Source organism: Glandiceps talaboti, chromosome 23, assembly GCF_964340395.1.
Source record: "Glandiceps talaboti chromosome 23, keGlaTala1.1, whole genome shotgun sequence".
Lineage (NCBI taxonomy): Eukaryota > Metazoa > Hemichordata > Enteropneusta > Spengelidae > Glandiceps > Glandiceps talaboti.
The window spans coordinates 7,630,047-7,650,348 of NC_135571.1; the positions used below are offsets into that span (position 1 = coordinate 7,630,047).

The 20,302-nt window shown below is 35.0% G+C and overlaps 1 protein-coding gene across 1 annotated transcript; it reads right to left on the reverse strand.

Annotated features, from left to right (window-relative positions):
• Positions 1 to 1,345: 1,345 nt before the first annotated feature.
• Positions 1,346 to 16,672, reverse strand: LOC144452650 (GDP-L-fucose synthase-like). The gene is made up of 8 exons (XM_078143788.1): positions 16,592 to 16,672; positions 13,769 to 13,915; positions 13,214 to 13,328; positions 6,729 to 6,931; positions 5,494 to 5,627; positions 4,536 to 4,747; positions 4,049 to 4,148; positions 1,346 to 1,583 (listed from the first exon to the last, which is right to left on the reverse strand). The coding sequence occupies exons 2-8, from the start codon at positions 13,897 to 13,899 to the stop codon at positions 1,528 to 1,530; spliced, it is 951 nt and encodes a 316-aa protein (XP_077999914.1). The 5' UTR covers positions 13,900 to 13,915; positions 16,592 to 16,672; the 3' UTR covers positions 1,346 to 1,527.
• Between the last annotated feature and the right edge of the window lie 3,630 nt (positions 16,673 to 20,302).

A 20,302-nucleotide genomic window follows, 5' to 3' on the forward strand; every position in this document is an offset into this window, starting at 1 on the left:
TGTACTGTAAGATCTCTGTAATTATGAGCATAATATACAGATTTCAATCAGTGTTCCATTAATTAGTATTCTAAGACTTGTTACATGTAAATTGTACATTACAATAAACTTGGTAAAAATTCTACCAATTTGCTAAGCTTAAACCCAAATAGCTGAAACATTCTCAATATTTTTCTTATATATTTAAAAAATACATGAAATAGTTCAATATTTCCGATCTGAATTTCCTCCTGACTTTTCATTGTTGGCACTGCGGACATTTGATTGATGCCCATATGTAAACAGTCATGACTCGGGTACACATCTTATTACTTATTTGTCAACATCTTGAAAATGTGTGGGATGTTGGTCACTCAGTTACCAGTAGAGAGGTTTAGATGCACGTATCTGCATGTGTTCTATATACGTAGCATCATAGTCACTTGATGTGATGGCAAAATATACATTCTATAGCAGACACTGCTGCATCAAAAGGGGTGGTAAACACATAACTGTAAGTGTGTATTGAATAGAGGATCAATCTGTTGACAAAGACTGAAGTGTGCAGTCGAAAATTTTCAGGTAAAATTTTCAAGTTGTGTTTGGAACGAAAGTTAAATTGAATACTATTGTTTACCAACACATATGAATTTCCATTTGAACATAACTGTAAATATGTATTAAGTTTTTGACATTTTTCTTCTCTTAAATGTCGCAATTTTGTCAAAGTTTGGAAATGTGACTATTCCATCATGTATTTAACTCTCTCTATTTCAGCAAGTACACAAAAGAGAAGTCAAAAAAGAGAAAGAACATTACGAAAAACATTGTTTCTGTTTCAGCTACTGGGACTTTCTTTAAGAAAAATTTTACAATTACATGGATTTCAAATTCTGTAAATTTCTTTTTAAGTTACCATGGTTATGGAATCTCTTCTCCTTACTATGTTTCTATAACCAAATTCTGGGTCCCTGAAATAGCATTTTATTGCATGTAAGAAGGTCAAACTAGAATATGAGGATATACCTATATTCTCTAGGATGTGTAACAAGTACATGCAGGAGAAGTCATGGAGTCAACCATGAAATCATATAATCAATACTTTTATGATGTTCCTGGCATGAGTTTGTCTTAACTAGCCGGACTCCATTATGGGCTCCGACTTCTCCCAACCCAAGACAATCTGAGAGAACGAGTTCAGAAACATTATGGATAGGTGGTGAAATTGTAATCCACATACTAAGAATAAATATTCTATATTCTTCACCTCTGCCACCAGAGGTTCAAGATAATAACAACATTACAGACTACCTTTGACCTATCTTTTAATATCACCTCCCCCTCCCCCCCCATCCCCAAACCCAAAAGCACCAAAGAACAACCAAGCCTCATCTTCTTAGTAAAGTGTATAATATATATAATGTCCATCACTGTCAATCAAACACCCATATAAAACCGATAATACATATTTGAAGATGTAGTAAGTGCAAACATTACATCGGTTGATACTCATCTTCAACTAGACAACAATAAGTGGATCTTCAACTTCTACTTGCGAGCAATGTCATAGTTCTCTATGAACCAATCCACAGTCTCTTTAATTGCTGGAAGACAAAAGATACAATGATGTCAATTGTAGCAATGACGATTCTAGACCTGTAAAATTTTCTTTCAGGGTTTTCCACAATTTTGTAAAATGAAGGGGTGGCCTCATTTACATATCAATTTGCATACCATTAGCATATTTCCAGATCATAACATCTGATAATGAAAAAAATGTTTTCAACACCAAAAAAAGCTTAAAATCAATTAAATTCCTATTTTCAGCCATGATCCATTAAGCAAATGAAAAAACACAAGTATAAAGAAATTATTTCAGTTAATAAATGTCATACTTTAATAATAGCATAATTCACCATGGTGCAGCCAACACAAATAAAGGGGTGGCCTACAAACAGAGGTGTGGCCCATGAAAACGGACGGGAGGTGCACCCCTCAAAAACACTTCATGGAGAACACTGCATATGTTCAGTTCTATTGTTGATATTGATCTTTGCTTTTAGACAAAATTACTTATTGATGAAAATGATCTGTCACACATGTTTATTATGGCTATAATCTTTTTATACTTGAATTTTTTTTTTCATTTTTATCAAATGTTTCCAAAGAAGTCCAGTGAGGGCCAAATTAAGTGTTTCATGCAGGAAGAAATCGGCGGATGGTCGGAGCATTTCAAATGGGTTCATTACATATGAGATGGTAACTTAACGCCATTTAGTGCGATATTTATTTGAAAGCAAATACTAAAAATCCATTCATAGAAGGATGTACATATTTCCAAAACTCAAAACTTTACACCAGGACTTTAGCAGTCACATTAGCAGCGTTACATTGTTGACTCTGAAGTCAGACTTTTCGGAGAGTAGTTCAGTAGTGAGAGGAAATTTCAAGAGAAGGGTGATGATATAAAATCATACACAGCTCAGTTACATACTATTTGTGTTATGGCTAAACGAGATCGCTCTTGTGTTGTATATTTGCCGATTTCATGCATGTTCAAGATTTGGTTGCATCAACAACCGGTCTCAAATGTAATATGTATTAGTGTTTTCCTTTGCCAATTCACCAACACTAATCAATGCTGTTCTTACATATTTTGATCTTTATATCGTCCAAAACCTCATAGAAATGTATTTCACAGACAATAATTTATTGATTTTGTGAATGACCCCAGATGACCCCCCCCCCCCATCGAAAATTGATGTAAAATCCTGCAGATGGCACCAATATTAAATTAAGCACAGATAAAAATTCTCAATATTACATGCATATGTTGTCATTTGGTTACCAACGACCCAAATAACTAATATTTGAAGCAAAAATAGCATGAGTAATATCATGAATTTCACACAGAAGCTGTTTTATCAATAAGGGCTACAAAATAAAATGGTAAAATAAACCTCGTATAACATGGTATAGTTCTAATAATAAGCAAATGTTACCGAAATTAAGCAAACAAACAAACAAACAAACAAACAAACACACACACAAACAAACAAACAAACAAACACAAACACAAATACAACTAAAAAGACCTTGTAATATTACATCACAGACAAGTAACATATGTTGTCACTGGTGACCGACCACACAAATGAGTAACACTTGAAGCATATAACACGATTAACATCACAAATTGCCAAACAGAAGTCGCTTTATCAATAAGGTCAACACAAAAAATGTAAAATAAAACTTGTATACCATGGCATAGTTCTAACAAGCAGACGGCATCAATATGTTGGCTAAATAAACACAGATAAAAGATCGTATGACATGCATATGTGGCAACATGTTTAGAATGTTGACAGTAGAACCAAGTATACACATCAGTTTTAAAACGAGTTAAGTGAAGATTTGTCATAAAAGGCCCAAAAGCTGTGTATATAAATTTGTGGTAGTAATTTACCCTATACATGTATATTTAAAAGGTACTTGCAGTGTTCACTTACTGTAGTTATCACTTGCAACAGACTCAACTCAGACTAAATTAAAGGGGACTGCCACTCCAGGAAATAAAGGCATTTTCATAAACTATGGGTTCTGGAGAGTCATTAAGTATCACCTGCAAATTGCTTGTGATTTCAGAGAAACATCAAGTTGATCTTGTGACTTTATATGGCTTTCTTAGTCAGTGTACGGTCTATTCCAAAGTCAAACAGGGCCCAGCAACGCATAGCATCTGTGGACTCTTTGTGTGTAATCATCCAGACTGCTCAAGTCATTACTTCAGGAGTTCCGGGCCCCAAAATTTGCACGCACCTTGTTAGCAAGGCACGGCTATAGAACTCTAAACCTTGGTTATGATAGAGGGACTGTGGTTTGGGTCAGTCACAGAAAATATCCCTGTCTCCAATGGGATTCAAACCCATGAACTCTCGACTGTGAATCATGAGCTTTCATCACAATTCTACATGGAGCCAATATGTGTAGTTAGATACGACTAACCAAGTTAAGATCCCAAGTTTATGTATGTTGGTTCATAAATTATCTAACAACTTGTCCCTCTTACCTTGTTTAGTAGGAGTGAATTTGAAGTCAGGAAGGTAGCCTCTTAGCTTTCCGTTGTTGGCTGTCTTCTTGAACTGACCATCCGATTTACTTGTATCATACTATTAAAAGTTAAGGGACTTATCTACAAAATAAATTGTGTACATGTGAACATATGTAGTTAATGAGTTTAAATTTTTTGACCAAAAATCATATTTTTTTACCCAAATCACACACTGGTGGTAAGATCATTTTGATTTGAACAATGTCCCAACTAAACACCCATGGTAATATACCCACCAAATAGCATGGCAATCGGTCCAGCAGTTTTTGACTTTACACACACACACGCACGCACGCACACACGCACGCACGCACGCACACACGCACACACACACACACACACACACACCGACAGACAGAGAGACAGACACTTTGCAATGCCTATAGCACTACTGACCCTATCAGTTCAGTTGTGCTAAAAATTTGCAAAGCTGCAAAAAGGATACAACCACTTCTCCTTTGAAATCACATCCTTCAACTACCATCTCTGCAGCCTCTCTTATAGACACTTCATCTTCTTCACCAACAGACAATATGATTGGCGAGATGTCGTCATATTCTCGTAGAACCCACAGAAAAAGTTTGGCAAGATCATAGGAGTAAATGAACTGTCGTCGTGGTGATCCAGTTCCCCATACAGTGAATGATTTATTTTCTCCTGGATGGGATTAAGAACATAGAATAAATCCAAGCTATGGTTTTGTTGGTCATTCCAAAAATATGAAAGGTACTTGCAGTCTTTTTTTTTGTAGAAATTTAAAATATAGTGCCTCGTCATCTCACAGACGTTGTTATAGGATTTCTATCCATATGTCTAACAATGGTGTACAAGGCATTCAAATGATATACAGTCATTGACATCAGACCATGGACAAACAGAACCTCTTACAAACCGGGGAAGTAAACAAATGAATTGGATAAATAGCAATTGGCATAGCATATTTGAAATAGAGAAAGACAAGTATTACATTCCATAATTAGATTTTTTTTTAAAAACTTGTATGGCCTCTTTACATAATTGTTAATGTTCACAAACAAATTATGACTTCCCCTGGCATTTCATGTAGACATAATAAGGCCATTAAACTGTTCTTATCAAACCATGGTGTGTAATACAAGTCTCTGCTGTTCCAACACGCTGTGCTAAGTATAATTAATCCAAATGATTTGTTTACTTTCCCCGTTTGTAACAGGTTCTGTTTGTTCATGTCTGGTGTCTGTGTTTGTACATGCTGAAATGTGTTTGAATTAAGTCAATTGCAAATAATGGCAAACAAAGTATACTTCAAGGGGTCAAACACTACTAGCAATTTTTAAGGTAAATTTGTTCAAAAACAAATTTGATGTTTAATAACAAAAAACTTCGGTGTATAGGAAAGACAATATTTATGATACGTAACTTACGTTTTGCACAATACACTTTGTTGATTAAGCCCGGTATCACATGACCATCCTCTAAGTTGAAATTATCATGTGGTCCGAATACGTTAGTGGGAATGACAGAAGTGAACTTACAGTTATGTTGAACATTGTAACCCCTGAAATTAAAAAATACATGAAGTGTATAAACTGAAGTGGTCATATGGATGACGATTTGGTATTTATTTTTGATTTTTAATTTATAATACAATTCTATCATGGTTTCCTACTTGAAAAATCAATGTGAAATTACTTCAATGTGATATGACAAACTGTCCTTCCAATCTGTAATGGCTGTACACTGATAGGAAGAAATAAATAACACAGAGACAATTTGGAAAACAATGGAAAACCTGAACTAGACACTTACACATGAACAAATAATATATAAAAAAATAAAATACAACATCTACCTACCCCACCTATTCTAAAATTGAGAGTAATCGGATCCTCACAATTTTTTTTATTAGGCCCTTAAGCTAACAGGAAGAGCCAATCAGAGAACCAATTTTATAATATTACTCAAATTCTTCATGACATAGTACTCATGAATAATTAATAAATTGAGTTTTTAGCCACAGTATTATTTTTGTTGTGTCAGCTGGAAAATATATTCTGGTTTGCAATAATTTTATTACATAATTTATGGCTTTTGTGGTCAAAAATGGCACCCTCAGTGTTAGATGTAAATTTATGCCATGAACAAGCACTCTAAAGTTTATTTATTTTCTAACGCGCCTTTTCTATTCATTAATATTCAAAAGCGCTGTACATACGATAGATTGGTCAAACAATATAATAAAGCTAAAAACAACAAATTGGTTACAATAATTACAAAAAGGCTAAAATAACAACTTAGCAAAAATCACATGGTAATACATCAATACAGTTTATAATATTGTTTAAACAGATGTGTTTTAAGTTCACCTTTAAAAAGTTCAACACCAGTGATCAGCTTTAGTTCTCCAGGAATTGAGTTCATTAGCTTTGGTCCGCAAATGGCAAGCGCTCTGTCATTTAGTGTATTATACGATCGAGGTACAAGAAGATTGTAACGAGAATTGTTGGTATGTGTAAATAAATCTTGGATATACTCTAGTCTAGAGAACATGTACAGTACCTTAGCTGCATTCCACGAAGAGTAAATAACCTCTTAGAACATGACTATTTTTCTTGGCTGAACAAAGCAAAATATTTGGGCATTATGATGTATTACTTACTTATTTAAAACATCAATCATTCTTTTGGCAAAGGAATATCCAAAGTTGGAATCATGTGGTGGTCCATTGTGAATCATAGTTTCATCAATAGGATAGGTTGTCTTGTCCGGAAAGATGCACGTTGACAGACATGATACACACTTCTGTACGTTATATTTATAACAACTGTATAACACATTATCATTGATCTTCATGTTGTTTCTCTGTTGATGTTAAATGAATGAAAAATGTTTACATTTTCATCATGGTGACATCATAAATGTGTTGATGTCGCACTTATGAACATCTGTTCAGGCACGGAGGGGTGGGGTGGGGAGGGGAGGGGAGGGGAGGGGGTTTTGGCCTAAACCATTGAGCTTGTGTGACATTGTGCAATCATCTTAGTCTAGTTCCTATATCACGTTACGATTACTATAATCATCTCCACTCACGTACATCTATAGGGAAAGTCTTTATTCTAGCTCAAAAATCTTTGCTACCCCCCCCCCCCCCAACAGTGTTCATAAAAACGTGATGACGCTATCGCGCGTCCCCATGTGATTTTAGTTTTAGACTGGAGAGGTGGAGATTTGGGTTAACAAGCAATTGTCTAAAGGAACTAACCAATTGCAACTGCCTGTCAATTTGTGATGGATTACTACTGAAATAAGTCATTTACCCTTTCCCCAGCGGTGGTAGCACAGTTTTTCTGTGTTAGAATAACGACTTTCCCTATGCGTGAGTGGAGATGATCATAGTCATCATAACGCATCTTATAGGAACTAGACTAAAATTGTCCCTAAACCCCATACACTGTATAATGACACACACATCATTAACATCATTTTCTGTTACCTGATTCAGTGACAAATATGACACACAATCAACATCAAGACTTTTTTACCTAAAATTTAATCTTTCATTTACTCAGTGTTATGAACAACTCAACAATTACTCCTCCATTACACAAGTATTAGCATATTTCTATGTGCAAAGCAAGAAGTCACTTTTTTTTTACTTTTTTTTTCTGTCTGATGAAATGGCCCACTTGCTCATGTTTTTAGATTAACTGCCAGCGAATCGTAAAAACCACCACCTACATCATACGCTTGCCGTTTTACAACAATATACTAACTATCAGTATTTTTTGTAGTTTTTCGCTCTCTAAAGTTACAATTGATTGTACTTTCCCACAACATTTTTGCACAGAAATTACAAGAGGACTCAGTACCCTGTTGTTACCTTGTTCAGAGAGAACACAGAAATTACTGGAGGGCTCAGTATCCCTGTTACCTGGTTCAGAGAGAACACTGAAATTACAAGAGTGCTCAGTACCCCTGTCACCTTGTTGAGGGAGCACGCAGGTATTACAAAGCAAATCAGTGCCCCTGTTACCTTGTTCAGAGAGAACAGACATTACAAGAGCTAATAGCGCTGGCTCAGTATCTCTGTTACCTTGTATAAGGTGAACACCATGTTTCCCGTGAATCAGGCTCTTAACTAAATTGTGGGAGGTTTTTCACATTTGATAAGATGGGGATAATGCAAACCTGAGCGAGTACAACACCATAAATATCAAAAAAGTATGGACAAAATTTATGTATTAATCCATTCCAGTGACTGAATGATGAGCATGATTTGGCCATTCCACCAAACAGCTGTTACCAAAAACCATAACAAACGCACTCAACTGATGTTAACCTTTGTAGTATAATAAAATATACAAACAAAATATTATCTGACACCATTTCTGCTCTTTCCCTTTCTTAAATATGTATTTGTTGAATAGATTTTGTTCTTGGTGAAACTGTATTCATATTTCAGATATATAAGATTTTGTAAAATATATTTATATATTAATATAATATATTAAGCAATTGCATACAGAATTTTACAGAAAGGAATTTTATTGTTTAATTCCATACATCTGGTATAGAATTTTTCACACACACACACACACACACACACACACACACACACACATAACATAACCACCTAGTTTTTCACTGCCGATCCTAAACTTTTTTTACGTATTCAAGAAAAAAATAATAAAACTGCAAAAATTGTGAAGTCTCACGAGAAATAGTGGATGTCGAAACTGACATCAAATTAAAAAGACAATATAAAACTGTTCTTCCAATCTGTAAAGGCTGTACATCTGATAGGAAGAAATAAACAAAGCAGAGACCCATTTGGAAAACAATGGAAAACCTGAACTAGACACTCACACATAAAAAAAAATATAATAAAATAAAATATCTACCTTCCCCACCTATTCTAAAAATGATTGTAATCGGGACCACACAATTTTTTTTATTAGACCTAAGCTGATGATTATGCAAATGACCATTTCATTGATATGTAAATCAATATGCAAATTAGGTATAATCCTTGCACTCTATTCATGGGGAGAAAACTGCTACAGTGATATTGGTATTCTACATATACATGTACAATATATGTGGGTATTATTACAGTAATTACTGTTGGCAATAATCTGGTTAGTTATTTCCTACTTCATATGACACCACAGCCTGTGCTTTATAATCTCCATTGTTATAATTCATCCAATTATCATATCAAAAGAGATGCTGATGAGTAGGACATATCATTTCTAAAAATGTTATTTTCACCAGAATTAATTTTTTTGAGTCGTGTTAAATACAAAATATTTCCACTCTTAAAATCTGAAAATTACAAATGCCGAAATCAGAGTGTGGACGAACGGAACCTGTTACAAACAGAGAAAGTAAACAACTCAGTTTCATTAATAACACTTGGCACAGCATGTTGGAAGTAGAGAGACTTGTATTACATTTCATCATTTCAAAGGAACAGTTATATGGCCTCTTTACATAACAGTTCACATTCACAAACAAATTTCCAGTTCCCCTGGCATTTCATGTACATATAAAGAGGCCATAAAACTGTTTTTATCAAACCATGGTGTTTAAGACAAGTTTCTGCTGTTCCATCATGTAGTGTCAAGTATTATCAATCCAATTCTGAATCAGTTGTTTACTTTCCCTGTTTGTAAAAGGTTCCGTTCGTCCACGCTCTGATGTCAGTAGTTGTACATATTGAGAATAATTTACATATTCTAACGGCCATTTTGTCAGCATAGTCAAGTTTATATTTCATGTATATAGATGGATGTTATATTAAGAAATGTAAAGGCTAACTAGCTATAATGAAAGCATTATTTTTTCAATGAGACAACAAAATTATAATCACTGAAAATTGTTTGTTGAATACCAATAATTAGACATTGTACATGTTAATTAGAAGTCGATAAGGAGTAGAATAAGAGGTTGAAATCATTATTGTACTGGTGTGCTGATTTTGGGGTGCTGACCCAAAAATCAATTTCATTGGATCTATTGAACCATACTATGTGTACAGCTACACAAATATGTTTACTCACAGGTGATTCAATACTGTTCAGGGTGTACGATATTATGATTAAGTCATTATATTTAACAAACAGTTTCAACTAATGCTCAAGTTGCAGTAGGCTGTCTGCTGCGCTGTTGAGATATATACATCGATAGCTGGTTGTACCTCCTAGCCCTCGTATTCTCCGCTTGTGTTGAGAAAAATTTCAAATGATTCACGTAGCCCTTGAAGTCATTATCATGGTTATCCAACACCCATAGTGTAATATTACATAAAAAATATGTAAATAACATGTAAATTACCACATCGTGTAGCATAATGCCATGAATATTTACATACTGATTCATTTGAATGAGTCTGACGAGTTGCTATCGTTTAAGGGATTGTGGACTGTCATCGACCAAGCTGTGAAAATTTTCAATTCGTTATTATCAGTTTTTAGAATGAATGATTACAAGTAGAGAATACGAGGGCTAGGAGGGGAGGTATGACCAGCTAACGATGTATCTTGACAGCGCAGTAAACAGGCTAGGCTAGGAGGTACAACCAGCTAACGATGTATCTCAACAGCACAGTTAACAGGCTAAAGTTGCAGCTGCTGCAGATTCAAATATATTAATAAGATATTTTAATTTGAAATAAAATCAATCCCTAAAACAGACTTTACCCTTTTATAATTTATATCACTCTATCATATGATTTTCAATTCTGTTATCTTTAGGCCTACTTTGCATATATATAGGGGTTGGATTAAAATGACACTCATTATGCTAGATGACTTTGATCATGTAACACACAACACTCATACTATACCTATGAAACTGCTGTTGTAGAAAGTATTACAAATTTGTTATCTCCTAATGTTGGACTATGGTATTATGAATATAGGAAATAAATCTGTCACTATATTTTTTTAATTAGTTGCATTTTGGGGATTGTATTCATGAAAATGTCGGCTTGATAAACGTTGGAAGTGTCGAGACACTGACTTGCAATTGAATGTAATCCTTTCAAAATATACCAAGTAAGACGTAATTTCACAGAATCATATTAAGTCGGCAGCTTAACAGTCTGGTGGGTTATCAGAAACACACAACTTTTTTATTTTGCCTAATCCAAAATCCAAATAAATACCCATTTCTCATCCATTTGAAAACAGCTTATTACGTAATCAACAAAAACATGAAAATAATACAATTATACTTAATATATGCATGCAGGATTTCAAATCTCCATATTAATTAATTATTAATTTCTTTGATTTAAAAGTGCAGGGCCATGTGCTGGTCATCTTCCGTTGTGTATATATTTTGGAATGCTTAAATCACCTCTGGGTGAATGTATTTGTGTAGTTGTAAACGTTATGGTGTGGTAAATTCAATCAAAATAATTTTGGGCCAAAGCCTGAAAATCAGAGCACCTATGCAATCATGATTTCAACCTATTACAACCCATAACACCAAGCATTTTCTGTATGTACCACAATCATTTATAGCATTCATACAACGCATAACACCAAAGTAAAGCATTTTCTGTATGTACCAAGATTGTTTATTGCATCCATATCAAGTGTAAAAGTATACTCTTTCATTTGCTAACTGACCACATTAGAACGGCCACATGCTTGGCTTGGAAATAAGCCAATTGAAACAGTATACTTTGATAGGAATGCTACAAATGAGTGTAGCACATACAGAAAGTGCTTTACTTCAGAGTTACCCGTTGTAATATGAATGCTACAAATGAGTGTAGCACATACAGAAAGTGCTTTACTTCAGTGTTACCCATTGTAATATGAATGCTACAAACGAGTGTAGCACATACAGAAAGTGCTTTACTTCAGTGTTACCCGTTGTAATATGAATGCTACAAACGAGTGTAGCACATACAGAAAGTGCTTTACTTCAGAGTTACCCATTGTAATATGAATGCTACAAACGAGTGTAGCACATACAGAAAGTGCTTTACTTCAGAGTTACCCATTGTAATATGAATGCTACAAACGAGTGTAGCACATAGAGAAAGTGCTTTAGTTCAGTGTCACTTGTTGTACTGTACTAAGTATAGATAAAATCTATCTCTGATTAACATGAAAAATATCTAATCATTAATATTTCAACAATTTTCAGTAAATATATTGATGGTTGTATCACCAAAAAATGATACTATGGTTATAGCTAGAAAAGGTTTAATAAACATGAAAGTCCAGATATCACGATATTTACCATGTACCAGTTTATTTGCCCTCATCTACGTGTAATGCTAATTTTGAGCATTGCACCCTAACAGTATTAAAGTGGCCATATGGATGAGGATTGGGTATCTATTTTGGATTTTTAATTTATAAAATAATTTATCATGGCTTCCTACTTGAAAAATTAATTTGAAACAGCATATGCTAAGCCCATGTTTGTAACTCACTAAATTGCAAAAGATTAATAAATGTGTCAAATATTTGTTATTAATAAAAATGTACTTTATTCAATATATAATACAAAAAACTGCAAATGTAGATGTTTGTTGTGACAAACAGTAATGACACATACAAATCCACATAATAATAGCTTTTTAAAAAATTAGTCTGTCATACTTATTCTGAGTATGAACATGATTTGTTCTTATTAAAGAATAAAATTTAAATTGCAAAGGAGGCTGAAAGAAAAATTGTTTGTTATTGTACGTACAATAACAAACTTTCTACCCATTTTTTGGCATTTTACAATGTATTGAGTTACAAACAAAGATTTGTTCTTTGTTGTTTAACATTAATTTTTCAAGTTGGATGCCATGATAAAATTGTTTTATTAATTACAAATCAAAACTAAATGCAAATTACCCATCCATGTGAATGCTTTAATCCTATGTGCTTATAAAGGCTTCAATGTATTGTATGCTCCCAAGGGAGTTGAGGAAGTATAAAGGGCTGTTATGTCGGTATAGAGCTGTCCCAGGGGTAATGAACGCTGTAGGGGGGAGCACAGAAATCTGTGCGGATCATCAGGGCCTTGACTAGACTGGGATAGTGATGAAGTACATACGGAATATGGTCTCTACAGCCAAAAGAACAGTTAGGATGTTAGACAGTTATGTACACATAAAAATATACTTACGAAAAAGTCTAAGTTCCATTTTAGATTTCTGAAAAGACCGCCAACCATAGCAGCTAGATGTATCACATGTGTTGGTTTATGCTTATCAAATAATGCCAGTGTCTCAGCTTCATTTCTGATTGAAAAAAAAAAAAATATTAATAATTATTTATTTATACTAGATTATATTCTTTAAGTTGTAAAGAGTTGTTATCAAGGAAAGAATCCAAAATATAATTCATATTCTGAATTTATTATGACAAATATGGACATCAATCCGACATCATTGTGAAGGACATGAAACAAAGTGATGTCAATATGTGGACTACTGTATTTGACATTTGTGTCAGGTTTGATTGACATGGGCTCATGCACATCAGGGTAATGAGCTGAGTAACCACAGCTATGCAGCAAAATTAAACTGAACAACATCCTTCTTATGTAAAGCATTGCAAATGTAATCAAATGAAGACTGCACTTACATCGTAATCACTGTTATAGTATGGTAAGAGGTTAAACCACTCGACCAACAACAACCGAGAGTAGCAGGAGCAAATGAAGTACACCACAACTTACGTGAGATCAGCATCCTTGGAGGATACAAATACCCATTTTTCATCATCCTTTCCTTCTTCATTAACAACTTTTTCTATCGCCTTGCCAACCAAACCTGTACCTCCAGTTACTAGGATCACCTTACTTGCCATTCTGTCAAGCTAAAAACTGGAAAAGAAAGGAAACAATGTATTACACTGTGGTTATTGTAAGAAAAATCTACAAAAGTGTCACTTAAACTTGATCAAGTTGCCAGTTATGGTTGAAAAGAATCATAACCTTTACCTTTTGTCTCTTTCAATTTGTAATTTTATTTCTGTATGATAGAACTTGTGCTTGTTACCTATTTTTATTTTACTATGTTTTTCGTTACTATAATAAGCTTCCATTTACTTTTGCCACCAACATATCTCTTTACACTAAGAATTGCATTTTTTGTTAACGTTGTTATTCTGAAACTCGTACCAGCCCAAATTTGTATTTATTATCTGTATGTACATTGATTAGTTCCTACGAACTATTTCCATGGCCCTCAATCACCAGAAATGTTCTGCCTGTTGCTTTCAAAGTCTGTGTATATTTTTTTCTTTTGTGGTGGAATAAATTTCAATTCAATATGCCATATTGTTAACAATACAAAACTAATTTATTCTGTTGCTATGGGGATTTCTAATTGTGACAAATATGGCTACCAATCGGACAATATGTCAGAAAGGATGACTTCCAGTATGGTGTAACTGGATGGCAGTGTAAATTTATCTACTGATATTGTTGCTTTTTCATCTGGTCTTGTTAAACATTGCTTTCGCATTGTTTGTAATTTCTTTTTGTGTGGTATGTAATGTTTGTTTTGGTGTGTGGTAACAGGGCTCAAGTGGGAATCAGCTTCTGTTGTTTCCTGGCTACCCTGTTCTTAAATAAATTCTTCTACTTCTACTTCTACTACTACTACTACTACTGATACTGCTACTGCTGCTGCTACTGCTACCACTACCACTACCACTACCACTACCGCTACTGCTACTGCTGTTACTGCTACTGCTACTGCTCCCACTACCACTACCACTACTACTACTACTGCTACTGCTGCTACCACTACCACTACCACTACTACTACTACTACTAGTACTACTACTACTACCACTACCACCACTATCACTACCACTACTAGTACCACTACCACTACTACTACTACTACTACTACTACTACCACTACTACCACTACTACCACTACTATTACTACTACTACTTCTACTACTACTACTACTACTACTACCACTACTATTACTACTACTACTATTACTACTACTACTTCTACTACTACTACTACTACTACTACTACTACTACTACTACTACTACTACTACATGTCACGGTCCATGGATCTTGATTAGTTCCTGGGGAACTATTTCCATGGCCCTCACTGGAAATGTTCTTTCTGTTGCTTTCAAAGATTGTGTATATTATTTCTTCCCTGGTAGACTAAATTTCAAATCAATTCAATTCAATCAAAATCAAATGTGAGAAATAAGAGGGAAGCAAGAATTATAGTGCACAATTTGGAAAGCCCTTCAACAATGTTGTCTTTGTGGTACAAGTGTACATTGTAGTTAAGACCTCCTCTCACAATTGTCTTTAGAAAGAGCTTTAGTCTTAATATGACATTAGTATTATAATTGCAGGGGTGTCACTCCTATGATTTGTGGCACATCATTGTGTTGAATGGAGTGAATTGAAGGGGAGAGAGAGAGAGAGAGAGAGAGAGAGAGAGAGAGAGAGAGAGAGAGAGAGAGAGAGAGAGAGAGAGAGAGGGGGGGACAAACAGACAGACAGACAGACAGACAGACAGACAGACAGACAGACAGACAGACAGACAGACAGACAGACAGACAGACAGACAGACAGACAGACAGACAGACAGACAGACAGACAGACAGACAAAAAGAAAGAAAGAAAGAAAGAAAGAAAGAAAGAAAGAAAGAAAGAAAGAAAGAAAGAAAGAAAGAAAGAAAGAAAGAAAGAAAGAAAGAAAGGGAGAGGCAAACTTCTACACACTCTTCCACCTGGTGTCACACACCTAGTAATCGTCTAGTCAGGGGTGCTATGATTCGTGCATCAAATCTCAAGATATCTCTCATTGAAGAGATGATTCGACGAAACTACGTGTACTATTCTAGACTACACAGCCATGTAATAATTTTAGTCGGCCGTAGAATAAAACTGACACTGACAGCCATTACTACGTTATATACTAAGCACGTTAAGTCGTTATTAAACATCTACGCCTCGGAGTGCAGTGTTACATTCCTGGGGAACACATGTGCTGCGTTTATTTTTGCCAAGTCATTTTTATGGTCAAGGGGGCTGAAATAAATATATCTAAAATTTGACACATAACTTGGATTAACATTAAGTTGATCAGAAAACTGTCATTTTTTCTATCTACTTAGTACTTGTACACTGTGTGTTAGATACACGGTCAATATCGACATGCAAAAACGAAGTTGTTCCGTTCGGCTATTCTGGGCCAGGGTTACAGAATAAAGTGAAGGCGCGGTTATGCATGTACAGGCGTATAACGTACTAGTATAACGTATACAACCGTGTTTCTATAGTTGTGCTTTGTCACCCTTTCAAATGAACATAGTGTTATGTCATCTATCTAACGTTACCACTGCCACTGGCACTACAGTATAGTGAATGAAATCGCCACGCACACAGTGTCACACGCACTTTTTTCGTTTAATACCTTGAGCGACTTCCACTTTCTGTGTTCACATCGTCGCATGAGACTCTGAAATGGAAAAAATGAATGATATTCAATATTTAACAAGAGTGTACTCACCTCCGTAGTATCAAGGAATGTGATAGACTTAGCCACGTGAAACGGTGAAGCCGAGACAAGCCTAAATTGATTTTATTAAATGACCTTTAACCCTGTTTTAACCCTTTTTCGTTTAGAGGGCGCACTCCAGTGTCATGAGTTCTTTCAATCTATCATTTTTTCTGTCTTTCAATGACTCATGCAGGACTCATGAGTGTCAACGCCAGCTCCATAATTATTACTATGTGGTGGGGCTAGTGCACTCCCCGGGATGAAACCAGTGACAAGCTCTGTTAGGGGTGTATGGCCAGTGCTGGAAACCCCAGGACCCATTTTAGACCCACTTTGACCATAAATCAATACCCCATTTTAGACCATTACAGTTGTTTTTTTTTAAAAAGATGAAAGTTTAGATCTAAAATACATTTTGGGGAAATTAATGACAGTTATGATTTGTTAAAGGACAATGGACCACATTTTAGACCAAACAAAATCGAAAATAATGCGAAGTGGACCCCATTTTAGACGCTTCAGCTTGAAAAAGACAGACCCCATTTTAGACCAAATGCTAGAAAATGCATCCCAATATGGGCGGCGCATATACGGATACTCAAATAAAGTAAGTAGTAACCATTTAAACCATTACTATTTGACTTGAATTTGGTCCGAATATCCAGGGCCATATAGTATTGACAAGCCTAATAGCCACGTTGAAGTCCGGAGAGGCTTTAGCCATGGAAAATAGCTGTGTCATCTTCTTACATAATGACCCGGGCCCTTTGAATAATGTGAAGTCATATTACGACTACATATTGTGTAGGAGACAAAAAAGAGGTCGCGAGATTAAACCCCAGAACTCACAAGAAATGTTCGTACGAAGGGGAGATACTCCATATTCGTACAAGGCCCATAAAATTGTTTGGTTCCGGTTTAATACCCGACCCCACCTAGTTTTTGACGGCGACCCTAAACTTTTTACGTATTCGTGAAAAAAATAATATAATGGCGAAAATTGTGAAGTTTCGCAACAAATTGTGGATGCAGAAACTGACATCAACTTAAAAAAACAATTTAAAACTGTTCTCCCAATCTGTAATGGCTGTACATCTGATGAGAAGAAACCAATAACACAGAGACAATATGGAAAACATGTACAACGGAATACATAACTACCTGAACTAGACACTCACATATGATATATATATGTTACACCCAATCCGTGAAACTGTCCATCCAATTTATGAAATGTGCATGTACGTTTGCCCAGTTCATGGAATGGTCAACCTTATGCAAATGAGAGTATATATTACGATCTAAAAGGGGCAAAATTAAATTTTGGGGGAAGAGTTTTAAACTGGGGTGTTGATTATCGAGGTTTATTAAAAATAGCTACACTGAATTATAATAAAATATGATGAGTTTGTAAATACATGAAAATAAAGTTGTTTGATTCTTATTCTTTTTTGTGTGTGTCCTATAAAAGATGCTCATTTCATGATCATGTACTGGGCATATCCTACCATACCCACTTCATAACCTGGGCAACATGATTGACTATTTCATGAACTGGGTAAAGCATAGATCCTCCACCCAGGGTGGAGGGTCTATGGGTAAGGTTACCTATCCATTTCATGAATTGGGCAATTTCACAGATTGGGTGTAATATATACATATATATATATATATATATATATATATATATATATATATATATATATATATATATATATATATATATATATATATATATATATATATATATATATATATATATATATATATATATATAACTCGGTGAGTATCAATCTCCTAAGACAGTGCTCCATACCGCAGTGGCAGAGCGCAATAGTTTTGATATATATATGTGTGTGTGTGTGTGTGTGTGTGTGTGTGTGTGTGTGTGTGTGTGTGTGTGTGTGTGTGTGTGTGTGTGTGTGTGTCCAATGTGTGGCCAATGTGTGTATTAGCGCATCACGCACTTTGAAAGCAGATTAATGATTAGCGCCGTACACGGCCATACGATTGACTGCTGTCGTTTTACACGGCCTTAGTGCGATCGCTTACCTGCTTACGATTATGAATCTTACTTTACATGTAGTATCACTTGTATCATGAGTTATTAGAACATGAGGAAAATTCGTTGTACGCGCGCGGGTGCTCCACATTTGCTAAATTTGCTTTAAAAAAAGGGTTTAGGACACTCTGGTCTTCTTTTTCTCCGTATGCGTGAAACCACATCGCCCTCGTTCGAGGACGTAAAATCTGTTACGGGCAAACTTACGGGTATTTGTAAAACCAGTCAATAAGGCTGCTACATTTTATTCTTTGGCTCAAACGAGTTCCTTGCTTATATTAATAATATAGAGGGGTAGGACACGGCATCGAATAAACCAATCAGGACGCTTGAAATTGACCATGTGATCCATGAATTTTCTCTCGAAGCTCGTTACCACCTGTTGCCCTCTTGTGGTGAGATATGTGTCCAGCATGTTGCAGTACATTGTGGAGTTTTAATACGGGACGTTAAAACAGATTGTCGAAATGGCACATTATTTGAGATGAAGCACCAAAATGTTTCGTCTTTTGCAATGGAAATAAACTAAGACGAAGAGTTACAGCAGGTTCGAACATACAGTTGTGTCTGGTCTATGTAATGTTCATAAAATTTTCATGAAAATAATCAATAAACTACAGTCGTGATATCTCTGTCTCCTCAAGATATACATGTGAATGAAGAAATAAACATAGCAGCCTTATTGGCTGTCTTTATAAATACCCGTAAGTTTGCCCGTAGCAGATTTTGCGTCCTCGAACGAGGGCGATGTGGTATCACGCATACGGAGAAAAAAGAAGATCAGAGTGTCCTACCCCAATGTTATTAAAATCTGATGTGGTGAAAGCGGCTAGATGCCTTTATTTTCCTCTATATTTCCATCGTTTTGTGTCGTTTGTTTTGTTCCGAGTGCAGTGATCGCCGCCTTCCACCTTCTTGAGAAATCCAGGGTTTTAACATAAGTATTGCATTCGGAATATAGTTCGAGCTAAACTCAAATCTGTGTTTACAACACATTCCAAAGCACAGCTTTTGTGAACATTTTTATTCTGCGCTTCCACACCAATAATGCACCCTCAGACAAGGAATATCTTCACAGACGTATCTTCATTGTCTGTGATAGCACACACCATATACAGAAGTTGATGGTCATGATCGTAAATTTGGGAAACAAAATTTTAAAAATTAAAATAAATTGGATTATGGAAATACGTTGTGTATATATATATATATATATATATATATATATATATATATATATATATATATATATATATATATATATATATATATATATATATATGACCTCAATGTAAAGTCTATATATGTGATTACATATGGTTATTGGTTTCTAGTAGAAAAGAATGTGTTTATTCATGTTGGCTAAAATTAAAAGCTAACGGTGCCCTTTCATCTTCAATAAATTGTAAATCTTTTATTTTGTGATGTTCGTAATGATTGATAGACCATTCTACAAATGCGTATAATTTTTTTTAATAATAATGTACTTAAGTGATGAGTGATAATAATAATCGTTTCATTTTCATATAAACAGTTTAAACCCATGATTCATAGCGCACAGTCTGTTTATTCAGGTTCTACCGGTAAGAAAAATATTCCATACACAAATCCAACTCTGACGAAAAAATTTGCATATTGTTCACTCGCCACGTATGTAA

What these genes read in the sequence shown, in the direction of transcription:
- LOC144452650 (XM_078143788.1), bottom strand. Translation starts at nt 13,899, where the DNA reads ATGGCAAGTAAGGTGATCCTAGTAACTGGAGGTACAGGTTTGGTTGGC. An exon ending in TCCAAGGATGCTGATCTCAC is followed by an intron (nt 13,329 to 13,768) that starts GTAAGTTGTGGT and finishes TTTTTCAATCAG; the next exon opens with AAATGAAGCTGAGACACTGG. An exon ending in ATTTCAAAGGAGAAGTGGTT is followed by an intron (nt 4,149 to 4,535) that starts GTATCCTTTTTG and finishes AACTTTTAATAG; the next exon opens with TATGATACAAGTAAATCGGA.